The sequence below is a fragment of the Pipistrellus hanaki genome (genome assembly GCF_964339955.1).
Source record: "Pipistrellus hanaki genome assembly, chromosome: 1".
In the NCBI taxonomy this organism is placed as follows: Eukaryota; Metazoa; Chordata; class Mammalia; order Chiroptera; family Vespertilionidae; genus Pipistrellus; species Pipistrellus hanaki.
Genome location: NC_140503.1, coordinates 47980363 through 48002402, shown reverse-complemented (window position 1 = coordinate 48002402; position 22040 = coordinate 47980363). Strand labels below are relative to the sequence as shown.

Genomic DNA, 22040 nt, shown 5'->3' with positions numbered 1-22040 from the left:
ATGTAACATGGATATATAATCACATGTTCAGCATGCTTTTAAACAAGGCTGTACTTCCACCAGCCCAGGGGAGGGCAGCAATGGTTGTCTTGCCACCCCCCCCCCCCAATCCCCCTGGGGAATGCACTTCAAACAATCCATCATATACAAAAGGGTAAACTGCACTCACTCTATTCAGAAAGTTCAAATGCCATACGCCTACTTTAAATCACCCAGCCAATTAAGAGGAGGAGGAGGAGAAATTTTGTCAAGAAGTTTTCAAATAGGCAAACTACCCTGCCCAAATTCTATGACTACATTGCTAATTCACTACACTCTGGGATTTCTCTTTGCCATTTGTTTCTCCCCAAACTAGGAAATGTGAAAGTTTGAAGCAGGACAGGTCAAGCAGAGATGTGTCTGTTTTCCTGAAACATTTCTAACCTTACTCAATTGATTCCAATTTTCATGTATTTCTCTAACAGGCAACGTGCAAGACAATCTGTTAACAGACTGGAGATAAATAGCATGGCTTCCCTAGAGTTTAGTGAGCCAGGACTTGAACAAGTTTGTTAGAAAAATGCTAATGTAGCTCAGGATGGGTTGGAGCATCATCCCCATACACCAAGGGGTTTCAGGTGGATTCCCGGGTAGGGGACATATGTAGATTGTGGTTGGAGCATGTACAGGAGGCAACCGATCAATATTTCACTCTCACACCAATGTCTCTCTTTCTCTCCTCTCCCTCTCCCAAATCAATAAAAACATATCCTATTGTGAGGATTTTTTTTTTTTAATGCTAATATAGCATCTGTATTGTGGATAGCTGCCTCCAACTTTGGGGTGAGACAGGAGATCCAGAAGGAGCAGCCTCTAACACAAGCAGTGACAAGGTACTTAACGGATCTCAATGATGGATTCAAAGCATCTATATTGTTCTGATTAATACTCAAGGCAGCACCCTAGAATGCAGAATGGAAACTATTCTTCCTTCTTTTAAAGAATGAAAGTGGCCCTGGTGTCGGCCCACAAAACTAAGGGTCTTAGATTAGATTCCAATCAAGGGCCCTCTGGTTGGGGCGACTTCGGGAGGCAACCAATTGCCATCTATGTTTCTCTCTCTTTTTCTCTTCCTCCCCGCTCCCTTCCACTCTCTCTCTCTCTAAAAATAAATAAATAAATAAATAAAAATAATAAAAAATCAATAGAAAAAAATGTCCTCCAGGGAGGATTAACCAAACAACAAAAAGAATGAAACTCAAGTACAGAGAGCTCAGTAATTTGTTCTACTCAGTTCCAGGAAACATGAGTAGGGGAAGTCTGTCCTGATCACTAATCCTGCTCCCAATAGTGTGTCTGCGGTGGCTCCTGACTCACCTTCACACCCTGGCTGCAGGACACACTAAGTCACAGGCATTGACTTCTATTCACTAAGATAATACTTGCAGAAATTGACAAAGGAATTGAATGGAAGGAAAACAAGGGAGATAAAATTCAAAAGGACAAAGTTTGTCGCATCCATCATTCAACAAACCATACATCATTCAACAAACCGTAGATGACCCAAAACAAAAACAGAGGATAGAGTCCCTGCCCCCAAGGACCCTCCGCATACCTGGGGGGAGGAGGAACCTGGTCCATGGCAACCACACAAGTGCTATGGAAGAGATGCAGAATGAGCAGGAATGAGGAGGGTCCACAGGATTGTGGAAAGGCCAAAGGGAAAGATGGCAAATTCTGCACAGAGCATAAAGAAATGTGAATCACTCCGGACCTCAAGGGGCTTACATTCTCTCTGGGCAGTGTGACTCATACACGAGCAGATAACAATGCAAGATCACATATAATTAAGTACCAAATAAATAACTCCAGGACAAGGACTGGGGATTTAAAGAAGGACTGATCTCAGTGAGCTAAATCAAAAGTTTCCAGGAAATGAGCCTTTTTTTGGACCTCAGAGGATCCTGATAAATGGCAAAAAAAGGAAGGGAAGTCCAGTCATGGAAAATGGCCTGACCGAGGAGTGTATTTGAGCCAGAATGTAAAACATCAACATGAGAATCAGCTCGTTCATTCATTCAATATTTACTGAGAACCTATTGTGAATGAGCATTATGCCAGGATCTGACGGTGAAGACAAGGCATTCAGACTGTACTGGTGGAGTTCACGTATTCCAGAGAGCCTACTAGACAGAGGCAGCTGGAATAGGGTTAACTGAGATGGTACCGCATTTTGGGTTTTAGTCTGTTCTTAGGAAAAGCTGAGTTTCTGAGTGATAGTGACAGGTACAAAGCTGTATTTGGTGGAAGATGGTTCAGGCAATGCTGTTTCTGTGAATGACGGGAGGAGAGTGAAGATCACTTAAACTCTTGTGATGGTCCCAGTGAAACACAGTGGGGCGACGGCTGTGAAAGGGAAGGGAGGCACTGTGAGGACATACTCGTGGGGCTTGGGAGCCAACAGGAGTCTGGAGGACGAAGAATGACAGACACGGCCCTGAAGCCCACAGCCTAGATGGCCGGGGGAATTCTAGAAGGAAAACCAGTTAGGAGGAGAAGGCAGTGCACTCTCTTCAGTCCCAGGACTATAATGTTGTGGAGGTTGGACCCATTTCAATGCCCTTCTGTATTTCCAGGCTATTGATATGCTCCTGTCTGGACCACTTTCTTCCTTCTCCACCCAGACAAAATCTGCTCTCGGCTACCTGAAGAAGACTCAACAGGGGACTTCACAGTGAGGTGTTACTGAGAAGCAAGCAGCCTTTTAGGAAGCACAATGCAGTAGCTCAGAGGAATCAGTAACAGTAGAAGCTTGGCTTCAAGGCAGCCATGGAGGAGGCATTCTGGGCCAGAGCTTTCCAAGCGCAATGCAGACAGCCACCTATCCCGTGCCTCTGCTTGAGGACAGCTGACCCCAGAACTGCCTGGGGAAAAACTTTCCCTCAATCCCCTCCTGGACTTGGTTTTTGTTTGGGCAGCATAATTAGAGATGATGGATTAGTTGCACAGAATGCTTAGTTGCATCCCTGCCCTTGGAAGATGACATCCAGGAGGACAACCATCAGACTCTGGGGACATGTGTAGAGGGGTGTCACCTTGCTCGGACCACAGTGTTTCTGTGCACCCATGCTTTGCAATCAATCAATTTGATCTTGTTCAAATGCAGATTCAGAACCAACAGGTCTGGGTGGAGTCTGAGTTCTGCAGCGGTAACAACATCCCAGGTGGTGTCCATGCTGCTAGCCCATGGACCCGCACGTGGATGTGCCTGGGAACAGAGAGCTTCTCTCCAAAGCAGACCTTAGATTCAGGGGACACTGAACTTAAGTCTTTCCGCTGCCACTTTTCAGGTGGATAATTTTGAGTAGGTTACATACCTCATGTACTGTTTCTTCATCTGCAAACCAAGAAAAATGACACCTACCACTAGGAAAGTACAAATGCTGGGTAATTCAGAGTGGGTGTTTGGTCACGGGTTAATTCCAATAGCAGATTCTCTTCTCTTCAACAGGGCGGAAAACTGTTAAATTCACAAAAACATACCTCCCTCCACCACAGGCTAAGGTCTCCAGAGCAAATTACTGAGAAGGCAAAGCACAAAACACCTGTGGACAGTGGAGAGGCTGCCTGGCTGCCTGGTTGGTGTAGCTCAGTTGGCTCAGTTGGTTGAGCATCATCCCATGCGCCAAAGGTCATCAGATTCCCAGTCAAGGCACATACCCAGGTGGTGGGTCAGGTCATGTACGGTAGGCAATGAATGGATGTTTCTTTTTCTCTCTCAAATCAATAAAAACATATTTTTAAAAGAAAAGAAAGTGGAGAAGCCATTGGAAACGTTTTACCATCATGTAACCCTGCTTAATTACAAACATGACCAAAAATAGCATCACCCTGTCTTTCTCTGAGCGATTTACAACACTGAGATCTACTACATGATTTCCCAGCTGTAAACTTCCCAAACTCCAGTTGGCAGGAAAAGGAGGGCAGTGTATCTAGATTTAGCAAACATCAGTGCATTCAATCTTCTCCAACCTCCACATTTCCCCTTCCCAAATGTCAGATCCAACCCCCACCCCACACTGAGAATGACTGTCCTAGGGCAACTATTTTATCTAAAATGTGTCACTGAATGAACTTATAAAAATGCATTTACTACATGAACCAGAATAGTCTTATACTTGGGTTCTTTGTCATAGGTGAAGAAGCGAAACTTGCCTACATTTCTACATTTTCTAAAGCAAACCACATCTTTGTAAATGCACAGTTTTTATCAGACTACCTATCAACATTCTCTTGCATGCATTAAGCTTTTCACCCCGAAAGCTAAAGTATGTGAGCAAAATGAATGTAACTGCAGAAATGCCAGGCTCCAAAATAATCGACAGTTTATTGTATAGAGTGTATATAATCTTTTTTTAAAAAAAAAAAAACCCTCCCTTTCACTTTCTCCATCCCACACCCAGAAAAACTGTTTAGAGAAAGCCACACTGCTCACTAAGGGTTAACCACCCTTTTCAAAAAAACAAAACAAAACAAAACAAACAAACAAACAAAACATTAAGAGCACACATTAAGAGCCATTCAAAACCAAAAGAAATGTCCTGACAGTGGAAATAAGTTCTGCTCTCATTGCAAACGAAGCAACTGAAACTAGTGAGGGACAGAATCAACAAAAACAATTAAGCTATTAGCATGTCTCCTTGGAAATAATCTGGCCTTTGGAGAGCAAAACCAGACCTCGCTTGGGCAGGTGAGGGGTGAGACTGCTGAAGGAAAAACACAGGCCGTAATCCTCCTCTTCAAAACGGAGCAGATACAAACTTTGCCAGGAAATGCTACGTTTTGAAGGGCCACATTGGCTGGAAAAGGAAAACCTTCTTATCGATCTTTCTATCTTCTTATCTATGGGGGCCCACAGTGCAAAAAGAAAGCCTAACGTTCACACCTGATTTGGAAGGGTTCCATTCGGTGTTGGGAACTTTCATGGGAAAGGGTCCGGGGAATTTTGTGTCCATTTGCCTGGAGAGCTGCACCACCCCTTGAGTGGATAAACTGGGACGCATTGTGTGGTCTCAGGCCAGTGTCTGGGCCTCCCTGGGTCTCCATGGCAGGAGAGTTGGGATAAAGGGAGCGAAAGGGAGCTTACCCAGCTTCCCTTGGCAGTGTCTGCCTTTGCAGGAGCTGAGCTGAGCTTACCATTATCCGGTTCTATTAAAAGAAAACTCAAAAGGAAGCTCTCCTGGTTTTATGTGAGGTGGCTATTTTTATCTTAGAAAAACATTTCCAGTTTACAATTAGTTAACTGTCTGCTTTAGTCCGCCCACTCTCATCAATCACTCATTCACTGGAGGCTGCATTGCTACCACCCAGTCGCATTGGGAGGTGCTCAGCCCTCCCAGGGGAAGTTTGGTTCAATTCAATGAAATCCCGCATGGCAGACACTGCACTAAGTGATGGAAACACACACAAAAAAGGAGAATAACAAAGTGTCCCCTTAAGGAGTTTACAACCTACTCGGACAGAATAATAAGCACGTATTTAATGAATTAGCATCACTCAAAAACCTCCCATTGGCAGGAAGACCCCATATCTTGCCTGTACCAACTTCTCCATCCCTGGTCTGCAAGCCACTCAAAATTCCTACTCCCACGGGTTACCTGGACTTCTCTTCTTCCCTCACATTGAAGGCCATTTGTTTTACATTTTGGAGAACTCAGAAACCTTGCCCATCTGTTACAGAATGGTAAGCAGCTAGGAAAATACCAGGACACGCAGAACAGGCAAACTAAGACAGATAGTTAAACAGCAGTTGGCAGCCACCAAGTAACTCTATCTTCCCTAAACCAAGGAACTTAAAAGTAAATGGTTTGCACTTCTCCTCCCCATCCAGAGGGTAAATAAATCACCCTACTCAGGGAGGCAGAAAGAAATCCAATTAAGTGCCATTTGCCAACCACACCCAAGGACAGACAAATTAAGAGAATAAATCTCACTATGGTACATCAGCATAAAGCTGATGAATATTTTATTGATTCCCCCGCCCCTCCCCCCCAAAAGATCTCAACTCTCTCTCCCTCCAGGGAACAGGCTCATGCTTTTCCCTTCCTCTGTCCCTTCCCCTACAGGCACGTGGCCCCTAACCTCTAAGGGACCCATGAGACTTGCAACCAGGGAAGCACTGGGCAGTGGCAGCTCATCCCTGGCCTAACCCCTTACTCTGTCTCCAAGGCCCCCTTTCTCTGACTTCCCAGTGAATGAAGACAGTGCAGCTGAGGCCCTCCTGTTGCTTCTTCTATCTCTTCCTTTGTTTCACTCTCCTAAGTGTTTTTTTTGAGGCAGTCAATAAATTTTTGCTTGCTTTTCTACACTTTGTCTCTTGATTAAAATCTTTCTTTCAAGAAGACAAGAACCTATGTCTCATCACTTTCCCGGTAACACATCCACCTGGAGCTGAGCTTGGAAAACTCTCCCAAAGTACACATCTGCCCATTTGGTTAGTTGTTGGGTTCCGGGACAAATATTTCCTGAGGACGGTTTGAATTTACCAGCATTTGGATTTCCTGTGAATTTTAAACATCTGAATTCAACCTGTCCTCCCAAACCAACTACAATTAAAAACAAACAAACAAACAAACAAACAACAAAAACAAAACCCCACACACAAACCGATGGTTCTGCTTTTAAAAAACCCTGTTTCTCTCAATTCCTTCTTCCATCCATTATCTCTGCCTATTTCTTAAATATCCATACTTGTGAAAATGTCCATACTTGGGAGAGCTATCTTTCTCCACAGATTCTAAAAGAGTTGGGGCGCCGGTTTCCACAGTGTAGCTGGCTGCTGAGTGAAAGAGGCGACGGGCAGCCGGATGGACTCTCCTGCCTCACGGGAAAGAGCAGCCTGGCTTTCAAGTGCCCTTTTGAGTGCCTTTATCCCGCTGTCCTCACCATTCCATCCCTCCAAAGGGCAGGCTGGCTGAAGTGAGGAGTGACACCCACATCAGAGGACTGCATCATTCTCACGAAAATCAAAGGCTCCAGTGACATTTGAATCACAGGGCTCTTTGGCTGATCAACTCCTTGCCTGTTTCACTCCCTGAGCTGAGGAACCAAGCACAGCAGGTTCCTGGAGTGGATGTTCAGAGCGCTTCTTTGTCACAGGTGCCAGAGTGCTTCTCTGTGCCGGCAGTTCAGCATGCTGCCGCGGTCCCTCAAGATAGAGACCCGGGGGCGAGTTAAAGAAGGTACACACACACACACACACACACACACAGCAGAAGGGAAGGCAAGCATTTCCCCCTCCAGGATGTTTAACAAACAGTTCTATGTACCTAGTATGGCAAGTCACAGTATAGGCAGGTGGGAGAGAAAATGAACAAGAAAGGACTCTACCTGAAAAGTAACTGGTCTGAAGGGAAGATGAAATGGGCATAAACAATCCTGAAATCTTCCCACATAAAGAGCCAGGGGATTTCAGAATAACTTCCCACTATAAGACTCAAGCAGGTGCCATTGGGTCTGGCCTAAAAGGGCAATTAGAGCGTTGGAGTAAGGGAGAGGAGGGAATTGAGGGCAGCCAGACATTCGCTAAAGGTGAGAACACCCAAGCCCGCAAGGGACACAACAGATAGTTGAACTTGGCCAGACGATCTAGGGGAGAGAAAAGCAAAAGGGTAGATTGAAGTCACATTGCAGAGATGGAATCCACGGGATTCAGCGGATGGTGGAATCTTGCGATTCACTGCATTTTATACCTAGCGCATACAAAGTACAACTTTGCCAACCGACACTGAAATACAATGGGTGCAAAAAGTGAAGACTTTGATGTATAACCCCTAGGAGGACAATGCCTTATTGTCTCTGTAGAACAGATAACCTGTGACACACTGCCGCCCCAAACTCACAGGAGAGGTGCTAAGCAGGGTTCTGCAGAGGAGCGGAAAGAGGACTCACCTCCTCTTGGCAGGCTTAATTCTACATCCTCACTTCTGAACAGGTGCCAACTATTTTTTCCTGCGTTCTCCCACCCTCTCACCCACCCCTCCTACTTCTAGAAGGACATGAGTCCTGAGGGAAAGAAGAGAATGGTAGATAGGTGGAGGATGTAGTTGGGGCTTGGAGCAGGGGAAAGAGCCAGAGGGTGGGATATAAAATGAACAAGAAACTATCCCAGTTCCATATTTTATTCTACATCCCAAGCCCTAGTCCTAGATAACATCAACAGAGCATAGAAATCTGCTCTAGCACCCAGCAATTTCCTTCTTATTGAGTCTTCAATTAGTAAATACTAATGTCATACTTAAATAACAATAAGTCCTCACCAGGAAAAGGAGATTTCAGTTATTTAAAAAGTTAAAACCTTATGCACTTGATTTATATTTGAAGTCTGTATTAGATGTATTCCTCCTCTGTGATCAGAAGAGAATATTATAATGTAATAAATTCAAGACCAATGCTGTGACTCTGTTTTTATGCTTTATTATTATCATTCTGAAAAATCAAGTTAGTTGTCAAAAATAATACCTATCATTACCACACGGTAACTTATATTGGCTTAGTGACTCTAGGAATTTAAAAAAAAATGACTTTAACTTACTGCTTTCAACCTCCCTTCTAATGCTTTATTGTGTTTGATTTTCAAATATTTCCAGTAAAAGCAGATTGAGGACCAAGATCCCTGGTCTGTGGGTCAAGAGACTTGTCTTCTAGGGTCACCTCTCTGTTCCCATTCCCGGCGAGCTTAGTTAGGCTAGATTCTCTGGACCTTCGAGAGCCTTTTGGGGAGGCCATGGACCACACTGGGGATTTCTGAATCTTCTTCCCAGGAAAAAAATGCATGCATGAAACAGACACAAACTTCAGTTTACAATTTCATAGAAACCCTCAAGTAATCTCTGGGGTATTCCTCATCTTGACATTCTGTGTTCAAGGTATTTGATTGTTGAAAGAAATAAGTGTTATTTATTTAGCTATCACCATGATTCAGGTAGGCATAAGAAATTAAGAGATCAATAACCATGAACTGGTCCTATCCATCATCCCTAAAGGCAGTGTCTGAGTAGAGCTGGGACTGTGGAGGGGTGGGGGGCGTGCTGGGAAGGAAGGGATAGCCATCCCTGTCCCACACACCAAGACAACAGATGTTACAATATCAGTGCCAGAGACTCCTGTGGATGAGAATGGACCAAGCTTTTAGAAGTCCACCCAGTGACTAGAGATATCTACATTATTCTGTGAAACAAAGCCATTACTGTTAAAAGTCAAAGGGAAGCTACTTGCTTTGATTCACCAGGACACACCCCTTTTTCCTGCCCAAGGAGTAGTTACAGCCAAGAGCTGAGTTTTGCTTTGTTTAAAAGCCAATGTAATACGGACATAGGATAAAATGATGTGATATCTAGGATTTGCTTCTAAATAAACCAAGGGAAAGTGAGAAGAGGAAAAACAAGATTGGAATGATTATATGCCAACAAATTAGACAATCCAGAAGAAATCGATGTTTCTGGAAATATACAACCTACCAAGATTGAATCATAAAGAAATAGAAAATATTATATGAACAGAGTAATTACTAGTACGGAGATTGAGTCACTAATCAAAAACCTCCCAATAAAGTTCAGAAACAGATGGATCCAAGGGTGAATTTTCTACCAAATATTTAAAAAAGTAATGCCAATCTTTCTTAGACCCTTCCAAAAAACAGAAGAGGAGGGAACACTTCCAAACTCACTTTACAAGGCCAGCATTACCCTGAAACCAAAACCAGACAAGGATACTATCAGAAAATCACAGGCCAACATTCCTAATAAACATAGATGCAAAAATTCTCAACAAAACACTAGCAAACTGAATTCAGTAAGACATTAAAAGGATCATAAACCATGATCAAGTGGGATTTATTCCAGGTATGCAAGGATGGCTGAACATCCACAAATCAGTCAACGTGATGCACCACATAACAAAATGGAGAAAATAAGATTGGCCATGAGTTTTCAATTGTCAAAGTTAGGGGATGAATTTTCTTCCCATTTGTTGACTGTTAGTCTTTTTTTTTTTTTTTTTTTTTTTCCATTTAGAAAGTGAGGAGAAAGTCAAACTGAAACATCCATAGGTTAATGGATTTTTTGAGGCCTGTACACAAATTAATCCTATTCAATTTACATCTTGTTGAGAAGCCCACAGATAGCACAGACTATGGAATTGACACAGGGTTATTTTAAGAATCAACCATCTAACAGTTCAAAAGAAATGACTTTCAATCAAGACAAAAAAAGTATTTTTGTGTGAGAAGCATGTCTTTCTCCACATAAACAGCTCAGTGCTCGCTGGAAAGTACTGTCCAGCAGTATTGTCCCCACCTGTTCCAACAGAATTATTCCACCCTTATGTCCAATAGGCCATCTAGCCCAGAATTGTTTGGCATGATTCACTGCTCTCCCAGTTTGGACTTAATTATAAAATATTTGTTATTCTCACAAAGCTTTCATTAATAGATAGAAATGAATTTTTTTTGTTTCTGTTTTTACTTTTTGTTTGTTTCTGTTTTTACTCCCCCCCCCCCAATAAAAATAGCAATTTAAAAATCATATTGAGTCAACAAAATATAAACTTAAAAAAAAATCACACTGAGTCTCCATTTTGTAATTTTTAAAAAACCTGCAGTTCCTTCCAATTTCTCATTCTTTGGAAAAATAGCAGTGGACATACCAGGATCCATGGGAGCTTCTGTTATACACAGGGGTTCAGAGGGTCAGCCCAGAAAAACTGGTGCTGCCACTGAAACCACTCCTGCCTCAATGTATTCACCCAACTAAGGCAAATGGAAAGAAAGTTGTGGGTGGAGACCTGAATCTGAGCCCCCAGGTAGTCCTCTCCTTTGTGATTTGCTTTGGCCAATGGGACAACAGCCAAGTATGATGCCAGTGGGACCACAGCAGGCAGAGGTTTAAAAGATGTGTGTGCCCTGGCATTTGCTTTCTCTTTTGCTATGCTTGGGAACCCTGTGACCACTGCTAAGTAAACAAGCCAGCACTAGCCTATCCTTGACAAGAGACACATGGCCAAGTCATCTCTATTGCCCCAACTGAAACTGCGCCAACTATCAGACATGTGAGTGAAGTCATCCTAGATCCTCCATCCCTAGCCACGCCACCAGTGACCATGGGGATCTGATGAGTCAGTCCAGCCCAGAACTGCCCAGCTGATGCACAAAATCACAAGAAATAATAAATGTGTTATTAGTGAAGTCGCCAAGTTTGGGATGCATTTTTATACCAAAAGCTAACAGACACAACAGGGTAAGAAAAGATGACCAAAAGATGCTAAAATGTACTGAACCTCCTGACACTTTACGTAACACTCAATGGAACTTAACTATTGGTTTGATTATTCTCAACTCCCAATACAATAATCTGACATAGGTCCAAAATTGAACTTATTCCCTAATATTCATCTCAAGACAATGTTTGCTACTTTTGGAAGAATATTGCATGGGCTTTGGAAGTTTATGAACTTCCTAAAATTATACAAAGAATTGTATGTTTATGTGTATTTTTTTCTTAATTGGAAAAAGATATTAAAACTATGGAGAATATCATAAATGTCTATTTTCACACTGCCCAGAATTAATGATACTATTTCATCACAGGTGCTTTGGAATTTTTATATATAAAATAATTAAAACATTACTGATAACATTAAAGTTAGTCCTCTTGCTTTCCTCCTTCCCCCTTCAGCAGCTTGAATTGGGTATCTTTCTAGTCCACTGATTTATATTTTGAAAAGAATATATACATAAATATATTATGTAATACATATATATCCCCAAACAGTATCTACCGTCTTCTTTTGTGTTTTTAAGTTGTTTTTAGTCTTTTATTTACAATTTTTTTCAATTACAGTTTACATTCAATATTATTTTGTATTAGTTTCAGATGTACAACATAGTGGTTAGACAATCATGTGGTTCAGAAAGTGATCCATCCCCTTATCTTTCCAGCACTCATCTGGCACCATACATAGTTATTACAATATTATTAACTATATTCACTATGCTGCACTTTACTGCAAAGTGATACAATCAGATTGTCAGAGTCCTGAGGTCCTCTGAAAACGTGCTGGGAGCTATTGACCTGACCTGTTCCTTGACAACATTTGCAATAGCAAAAATAAACAACAAGGAGCAATATAAATGTCTACCAGTAGAGAAATGCTGTGACTTTTTTTGTAACCACCAATCCGTACTTCTTAACCTCTTCACCTTTTTCACCCAGTTTCCCGACCTCCCCTCCCCTAAATTTTTTTCTCAAATGGTTTTATATTATATGTATCTTTCTATAACTTGCTTCTCACCAACCACTGCCTTTGTGAGATCTACCCATATTGGTACTCTATTATCAGTAAGTCTTGTCTTTATGCATTTCTCTACTGGAAGACATTTATATTGCTCCTTGTTGTTTGTTTTTGCTATTGCAAAAGTTGTCAAGGAACAGGTCAGGTCAATAGCTCCCAGCACGTTTTCAGAGGACCTCGGGACTCTGACAATCTGATTGTATCACTTTGCAGAGGTATTTCTGCATTAGCACATTCTCAAGTCTTAGAGGAAGCTGTCTTTACTTACACCCTAAGACAGCTCAATCAATGCTACTATATTCAAATCCAAAATTTCCCATTACAAAGGTCTGCATCTCCTTGGGGACACAGAAAAATAGCCTTATATTTTTGTTGTTGTTGAAAATTCCTTAGAATCAGGCAATGATTCTGCCCAAAACATGGTGACCCATGTTAAAGTTAGGTTTTACCCATCACTGTTACCAGGTAATAAATATGATACTATGCTAAATTGCTGTTAACATCAAATGCTGGTCACACCAATTAAATTACTAAGAGACTAATGATATGATATCCTATTTGTTTCCTTTGTTTTCTGTCATGTATATATGGACTAAAGAACTGAATTTCTTGTGGTTATTTCATTTCCCTTATTTTCTATCTTTTAAATCTAATTGAGATTAAAAAAAAAAAATCTTTCTAGCATGACTTTTACTTTCATGCTTGTTTCCAGTGTGATGTCATCTAGTCCCAAAACTGATATGCAAAGGTCCAAAACAAAGAAATTAAAAGCTGGTCATAACAGACTATGTTTTTAGGTTTAAATTATTCCACCCTGGTATTAGTAAGTAAAATGAGCTAAAATAGATGATTTTTAAAATCAAGATTGCCTTCCCGTGGGAGTATATGAAATGATGAAGTGTTATACAGATACTTGGACTCAGAAATTTCAAATTTAGAAATAACTAATTGCTTTTGAAAGAGCATAAAGTTAGCAGGCTTGGTTTATTATATACAAGTTGTATGGTCCAGAGCAATTCTCTTTACCTGGCCACACTTTGTTTTTTGTTTTTTAACCTATAATATAAAGGCAACAAAACCCATCATTGGTACAAGAATGAAATGAAATCACTTCTATGAAAACCTTCTGTTATCATTTCCCCATTAGACTATGAGCTCGTCATAAGCAGAGGCAGTATTTAAGTCATCTTGATTCCCACTGGTGCCATCATATTTGGTAAGAATGCTTGCATGTCAAGCATGTATGCTAACCTCCTGTGTAACTGCTCTGTGTTCTCCACTTTAGGGATCAAAGCTTTCTACTTGCTGGGGGCTAATTCCAGCAGATTATAAATGCAAGAAGTTCATGAAAAGGTTAGTGGACCTTGAGGCTTCAGCAGGGCTGAAGATACATATTATTGCCTGTTGGAATAGCTGAAAGCATTTCCCCAAACCTGAAAATTTGCATATATTATTGCCTGCTACTGGGACAGCTGAAGGCAGTTCCCCCAACTTGACAATGCCTACTGTATACCAAACCTTACCATATATATCTGCCTGCTTTGCTTTAAGGCAATTTATGTTAATAAAAAGCTAGGGGTCCAGAGATTCGGAGAACTTGGTTACTGAAGTTAGGTCTCCTCTGGCTCCCCAAAATGCTTCCCAAATTTATATTTCATGTCTAGTCCCTTTATTAATTTACTCGCAGCCCTTCTCCAAATTTCTTTTTCTTTTTCTTTTTTTTAATATATTTTATTGATTTCGTACAGAGAGGAAGGGAGAGAGATAGAGTTAGAAACATCGATGAGAGAGAGTCATCGATCAGCTGCCTCTTGCACACCCCCTACTGGGGTTATGCCTGCAACCAAAGTACATGCCCTTGACCGGAATCGAACCCAGGACCTTTCAGTCCCCAAGCCGACGCTCTATCCATTGAGCCAAACCGGTTTCGGCCCTTCTCCAAATTTCTGAACCCTTCCAGATGCTGAGAAACACCCGGCACCAACCTCTAACCACTTGTGTTCTCTGCTAAGACCACTCATATTTGCCAAGCTGGAGCTAGAAGCTTGAGCACCCACTGGTGTCACATTTGCATGCCAAAATGTAAGGGCAACACCAACAGTTTCTACCTTTGGGCCAAGACTTGGGAGTGTGTAGTGCACCCCAAACCTGCCTGTCTTGCTCCAGACTCTACACCAAAGAAGGGCTCCATGTCTGAGGACTGACAGGAGCAGCACATTACAGACCAGAGCAGTTCTAGTGGGAGCAGGAGGAACTCTTCCCGATGCACAGTATCACACAATGACACTGTCCCAACAGGGGAGGTCCCTGTACAATTATGGCTCAAGTTGGGTAATCGGGCAACATGGGATTGTTATGCTGCCACCAAAATATGATAAACATATGATTACCAAGGAAAAGGATTTATAAAATAAGTGGAGCAATACAGAGCACAAATTGTTTGTTTGTCCCATAATTTTAAGTACACAAAATGATGTGTTTTGGATAGACTAGAAGGAAACCCGAAGACATGAAGATAAAACCACTAGGTAGTGTTATTATGGGTGAATTATCCTGATTTACTTCTTATAATCTTTTAAAGTTAATATAGTAATGAATCAAAAATAGGTAGGTAGCAATCTTCCATCTCCAAACAGGCATTTTTTTTTTTTTTATTGGCCCCAGAAAGAAAATTGCCTCGTCATGTTTAGACACTAAGGAAATAGACTCTAACCCACCATCATGGTTTGGGGGCAAAGCCTTTTTCGATTGCCATCAGAAAAACTGGATTCTGGCACCAGCTCAGCCAACACCTAGCTGTGAGACTTCAGAAGTCATCTAACTCTTCTAGATCTCTGTGAAGTCCAGCAAAAAAGATTTAGGACAGGATTCTGAAGCTTGCTTCTGGGCTTTCTACAATGGAGTGTGTGTTTTACTTTCTACAATGTAGCGTGTGATGATAAAGTCCTGTGAATGAACTTTAACAAGCACATCAGAACTCAGAACACGCAGGAGAGTGTGGTCCGCCTTCAGAGCGTTTTTTGTTTGTTTGTTTGTTTGTTTTTTAAAATATTTTATTGATTTTGTACAGAGAGGAAGGGAGAGGGATAGAGAGTTAGAAACATCGATGAGAGAGAGTCATCGATCAGCTGCCTCTTGCACACCCCCTTCTGGGGATATGCCCACAACCAAGGTACATGCCCTTGACCGGAATCGAACCCGGGACCCTTCAGTCCCCAAGCCGACACTCTATCCATTGAGCCAAACCGGTTTCGGCCAGAGCGGTTCTTACACTTGATCCTGGAAAGAGCCACCTCTCCTCTGGCCTCCACAGCCTGTTCTACACGATATTGCACATCTTCAGTAGGGCCCATTTCTCCTCAGCTAAGGCAGAATGTAACTTCTGGGAACAGCTTAGAGGAACCTGGAGCTAATTCTGGTGAGTACCATGGGTGATTAGGCTGGACACAAACATTTTAGGTCACAAAGGAAGTAAAAAAAAAAAAAAAAAAGAGAAAGACCATTTAAAAGTGCTTTGAACAATGTTAATGACATTGTTCCTATGTTGGCAACTCAGAAGGAGGTGCTGATGGATGTAGTGTAAGTTCCACGGTTAGCCAAAGCCAATGTCATTACTTCAGGCGAGATTCTTGGAGTTCTACTTCTCTCCTCAAGTGTAGTTGTCCTAAAGATATGTTAAAAAAAAAAAAAAAAAACTTTGCTAGGATACCCCAAAAACCTTTTGTCTCTGCCAAAATAAATTCTGAAGTTGAAACTCAAAACATAATTTATTTACCATTATTACAGAATGTGCTTATAAGGCCGAGATGTTTATTTTTAATACCCTTGGCATTTAACCTTTAACCCCTAATTTGCTCTGTAAATATCAAGTCTCAGCAAGATTAAAAAAAAAAAATTAAAAACTCACCAAGGAGAAACTCATTTTAATCACATATTAATAAAGGCATAAGTTGCTTCATCTTTGTGAAAACAAAATAGTAGATGGCTCAAACCTGGAAAATCACAAATGCACGTAATTTCTTCATATCCCATTATGACGTTCGTAATACCTTGCACTTGTATAGAGGTTTCAAAATATCTCTGCTCTTTGAAGCTGGTGAAAAGAGCCTTCATACATTCCTACTAAGTAATAAGATTCAACCCCCTCAGGAAATGAAGAGCAAAAGCACTCCGTGTTCTCTTTCATTTAGTCTCACATGAGTTCATGACATTAACACTAAGGAGCAAAAAGCCATATCCCAAGTCATATCCATCATTATCTATTCCAAAGAATTACCCTTGAAACAGACCTTGAATTCATGAGATTCAACTGGGAAAGGACTAATAAAAAAGGTGCATCATACAATATTGGGGGGGGGGGAGGGTAGACTGGTATTGTCACTGGAGGAGGGAATTGATGGGTTAAGAAAGAGAAGTTCAATTTATAGCCACCATTCACAGAACTATCTCACTGGTGTTCAGATAGCTCTAAACAGTAGCAGCTGGATGCTGATTTCCCCTGTTTCTTAGCTAAGAGATCCCATAGGCCCAGGCACTAACTTCTCCTCAATGGAAACTCAGTGGGAAGGTGTGACTTTAATCAATAAAAATCTAACACCATTTCTGGGGATGTGGCTAAAGTGTAGACGTTCCCACTGGTGAGTGACAGGAAGGAAGCGCTGTGGTTCACAGGCCACCACTTTGAGATTTTCCGAATGGCTGCAAAGAGCTGGCCTGCAGGTGTTTGTTTGGCCTCAGTGATGATCGGAACACTTAAAAGGTGGCCCATCTGGCATTAAAATCTGGATTTCCAGTTTCTCTTAAAAAAAGATGATTTGGTAATAATATGGTCGATGTAACTATGGCCTAGGATCAAGTAATGGTGTCTCTTTAGGATGGGCATATGTTCCATAGTTACTCTCAGGAGGCCAACCTCACTCCATCACTCTATAGTAGGGGTGTCGAACTCAATCAGAGAAGGGGCCAAAATCTAAAATCCAGCCTAAATCGCGGGCCGAATGGTTTACTGAACAGTCATAAACTGACAATGTCATAAACTGACAGCGGAGTGCAGTGATGACAGCGCGGTGCGGGCCACATTGCAAGGCCTGGCGGGCTGGATTTGGCCTGAGGGCCTTGTGTTTGACACATGTGCTCTATAGACAGCCGAGTTTGCAACCAATGACAGAGTTGAAATCCTGGGCAAAATGGTGGAGGAGATGACTTTCAGCTTCTGCAAATGTCTGCTTCCTCCATTTTTCCATCCCTCTCCCTCCTCGCCTCCCATCAAAACTTTCCTGCACTTTATCCCATTTCTTTTGTGTGTGTTTTTTTGTTTTGTTTTTGTTATTGTTATTGTTGTTAATCCTCACCAGAGGATATTTTTTTCAATTGATTTTTAGAGTGAAAAGAGGAAGGAAGAGAGAGAGAGAGACATCAATCTGAGACATACAGCAATTAATTGTCTCCCTCACGTGCCCCAAATTGGGGAGAGAGCAAACCTGGTGTGGTAGGATTTGAACCTAGGACTCTTCGGTGCACAGGCTCGTGCTCTAACCACTTAGCAACACCTGCCAGGACACTTGATCCCATTTCTGCCTGGCTTTATTTTGTTGTAGGTATTGTGTTGTTTTGGCCAGGAAACTACTTAGCAATCTGATAAACTAATCAGTGGGGATGGACTAGGTTACATTCCCAAAAATACATAGTTGAAATGGATTCCAGACTTTCGAAATACATGTCATGCCTTGAAGGCCCAAAGGAACTTACCTACCTTATAGTCAGCTATCATCAGACTTCTACTTTCATGAATCTATTTCTGTGCGTAATATCTGCAGTTTACTCACAAGTAACATGCAAGTAAGGACAAGGAAACGTATCATGAACATATTTTGAGGAGATGGCCAATTCTGATTACTCAAATATTTCAGTTTACCTAAGTCACAGAAGACCTATGAATCATCATTTCTGGGTTGAAAGTATACAGCAGAGTTATAGACATGGGCTTCGTTCCTCAGCAGGCCACACTGGCCATGGCCACGAAAGCAGAGTTTCCCTTGTGGATGATGATAAAGCGAGATTCCAAGAAGGAAACCTTAAATTAAATTTAAAATTTTAATATGTGTTTCTTTTTAGTTGATTTCAGAGAGAGAAAGGGAGAGGGAGAAAGGGATAGAAACATCAATGATGAGTGAGAATCACTGATTGGCTGCCTCCTGCATGCCCCACACTGGGGATGTAAATCGAACCGTGACCTCCTGGTTCACAGGTTGATGCTCAACCACTGAACCACACCAGCTGGGCTAAATTTAAAATTTTAAACCTTGACTTTAAGTAAAGTCAAAAGAGATTGTCATACCCTCCTAATTAATGTACACAAAATTATAAAGACATCAGATTTCTTTTCCCAGTTCTTCGAGTCTCCTAAAAATTTCTATTGCCTAGGAGTAGTATTCTTGATTTTCCAAAGATGGAGAAAAGTGTCCCAAAGTGAGTTTTCAGAAGGAAGATACCAGGTAAATATAAACTATATTTACCAGGTAAATATAAACTCAGAAAAATGGCAGTCTTCCTTATGAGTCACAACTGCGTTTGAGTCTTGGTGGACAGCCTTCCTAATGGAGACCTGCCAGACTTCCTAAAAGACCACAGACGGATGGACACACACACACACACACACACACACACACACACACACAGAAACCCACAGCACAGGTGCTCTCCCTACAGCCCAGCCAAGGGCCTGATGAATTATATTCTCCACGCTAACCCTCAGCCACACCCTCCGGGGCAGTGCCCTGGCTCTTCCTGTGCTAAGCAGCTGGGGGATGCAGCTGGGCAGACCCAGAGGGATGTGAAGCCGCATTTGGCTGGAAGGGTCTTACATAAACATTAAACGTCAACACGGAGGTTTCTTCCTACTTGAGAGGCTGATCTCCGTTCTCAGGCAACCTCACCCACCGAATGAACAAATGTAATGTTTCAAGCCAGCAAAGAAATGATTTGTTGAATGTTTGCCAGGTTACCCTAGATCCAGTAGATGAAGCCACGGCAAATCTCCTATTTCAGGGCAGCCAGCTGTTTCAACTTTTCTGTCAGAGGATCGTGGCCTCAGCAACCGTATCTGATGCACCACCGATAGTCTCCAGGCGGCCCTCGACGTGGCCATCTGCGCTGCTGGCAGGGAAGCCATCCACAGGTAAGCCCCACCTGTCCTCCCATAGACACGCTACACGATTCTGGAAACCGCTCTCTCGCTCAACATCCTCCTCTGTATCCACACGACCGACCACCTCCTTCACGCAGTGGGGCGGAGCTGAGCACCACGCTCATGAAGACACCAGAAAGAGGATGCCAGCAGACTGGCTGTTAGCCTGCCCAGCGTGAAAAGTAAGCTCCCTCAGGGGAAGTTAATTTTCTCAGGGTACCACTTACTCAAGCATCTGAATTCAGTAAGATTCTTTAAGCTCTTTGACAAAAACACATTGATTTCTTTCTTTTTTCTTTCTATAAATATTGAGCCAGGGAAAATAATTATAGCCATTCTAAAGCACTAGGACTATCCTATTGCTTAAGTGTAAGTGGCCAATTAGGCAGTGGCCCAGTTAGGTGGCCCCACCCAGACACACACTCAGCTTGAGTAAATGGTTCTTTGTAGGTGTTCCCTGAACAAGGTGGGGTGGATGTGCTTCTTAAACCCTGAGACTGAACGAGGAGCTTTATTGGCAGACCAAGTGTCTTCTTAGCTAGGGGCAAAGGTGATATCATCTTGGACTATGTGAGGGGAAAAAAAATCTTTGGTCAAGGCTGTCCTTTTGAATATTTTGTTGGTTTTTAGTTACACTTTTGAACGAACCCAGCACTGGGCCAAGGGCTCCTTTTCAGTAGGTTCCGAGGGGCCTGAGCTACACGCCCCCGAGGCTGGTCACACGGGGCGGATAGGTAAATGCCTGCTGTGCCTGTTATCACTCTGACGTAGCTGCACTCTCACGGTCATTAAAAACCAACCCGACCAGCAGAGGACCAGTCCATCCACCTCGGCAGGATTATCTCTGGGTGGAAACTAGCAAGCCCTGCCGTAGAACTTTGTCGTCTTTCTTCGGAGGGACCGCCAATCCCTTCCAAACAGAGCCCCTCGCCTTTGTGCCTGGGAAAGGGCAGCTCACCCGGGCCCCAGGGGTGCGGCTGAGGTGGTGGGGGCGGGGCGGCCGGGGCCAAGGAGGAAAAGTCATAATAAGTCAGAGAAAAAGCCGGCCACTTCCAGGTATTCCCCAAGTGCCAAAGGAAAAGGAACAAAAAGAGCTCGACTTCCTCCAGAGCAAGCCGTTCACGATGCACCCGAAAAGGGCCGGTCACCGCGCCCTGGGGAAGGGGAAGGGAAAGGGGTGGAGGGTAAGGGTCTGGGGTGTTTATTTCGCCTCTGCAGAGCGAAGACCTTGGGTGCCGGCTCCTCGCCAAGTCCAGGCCAGAGCAGCTCCGAGCTGCACCCGGTCCCTTTCGCTCTCGGGCGCCTGCCCTCCGCCAGGTGCTCGCCCTACCTGGAGCCCCGGCGGCCTTTGTGCAGCCCGCGCCGCCCCACCGGCGTGCGGAGGGGGAGCGCCGGGCAGCCCCGCCGGTGCCCGCGGGCGGGAGGGGAGCGCGGGGACCGCGGGGCGCAGCCGGCCGGCTCCCGCGCCAACGTGCGGGCGGCGATCGGCGCCCGGCCAGTGGGACCAGAGAGGCACAGGCGACTGCCCCATCCTCCCAGCAGGAGGGAAGGGACACCCCCCAAAAATCCCCTCTCCAAGCGCCGTGACCCTGAACACACATCTCCCCAACACCCTGGCTTCCGACAGCTGGCAGCCATCGCTGCCCGGCCACAAAAAGTTTCGCGACGACGAAAGCGACTTGCAAGAAAGTTTTCCTTGGCCTCTCGCTCCCTCTCCCCCTGTCCCCGGGTGCAGGAAAGCGGTAGGAAATCAGCGATCGCGACGTGCCGGCTCCGGCGTCCACCTTCTCCGCCCCTGGCCCGGGCAGCGCGCCCAAGGTGGGTGCCCCGCGCCCAGGCTTCCTGCCCCGGCCGCGGGGCCAGGCGTCCCGGGACGCGGCGCGGCCAACTCACCATGGTGATCGCACCGCGGTCGCGCCTCTGCCGGTCGGGGAGCTGGAGCTGCTGGGATAAAGTCTCCTGGGCAAAACTTCAAAAGTTGGTTCCCTTCGCCAAGACCGGGCTCTCGCCACCCGAGCACTCACTCCCGGGAGCCAATGGCAACCTCAGGGGGACTCCATCCAGGAGGGATCGGCGGCGCTAGGTGAGGGCGACAGGGAGGCGACTCAGCAGGAGGGGCTCATGCTGCCCCGGGCACAGGGTCGGCTCGGACCCGGAGCTCGCCGTCCGCCCGGAGGGGTCCGATGCTCTCCGCGCGCCTGCCCGCCCGGCTGCCTGCCCAGCCTCGCTCCTCTTTCTTCGGCCACTGAACTCCGGACTCCTCTGGCCGAGTCTCGGCTCGGGCAGGGCAATCTGTCCATAAATGGAGAATTCAGCTCGGGCCCGGCCAATCAGGGTTTGTTTTCGCGGCGTCACTCCTTAGGGAAACCGCAGCAGCCAACACGCTGGGAGCTGCCGGCGCTTCCAAAGGCCTCTGGATCCTGTAGTTCTCCCGGCCCCGCCGCTGCCTGCACACCCCGCGCGCTCCGGACGACTGCCCGGGGAACTGTCAGGAGGAAAACTGCGAAAGAGAAGCAAACCTTTCGGT

At 44.2% G+C, this 22040-nt stretch overlaps 1 protein-coding gene across 1 annotated transcript in view; it reads right to left on the bottom strand.

Annotated features, from left to right (window-relative positions):
- Window positions 1-21803, bottom strand: part of MYO1E (myosin IE) — a 177578-nt gene extending 155775 nt beyond the window's left edge. The window contains exon 1 of the mRNA XM_084871309.1: window positions 21407-21803. Within this exon, the coding sequence (XP_084727435.1) occupies window positions 21407-21409 (3 nt within the window). The 5' untranslated portion in view covers window positions 21410-21803. The remainder of the gene's footprint in view (window positions 1-21406) is intronic.
- Between the last annotated feature and the right edge of the window lie 237 nt (window positions 21804-22040).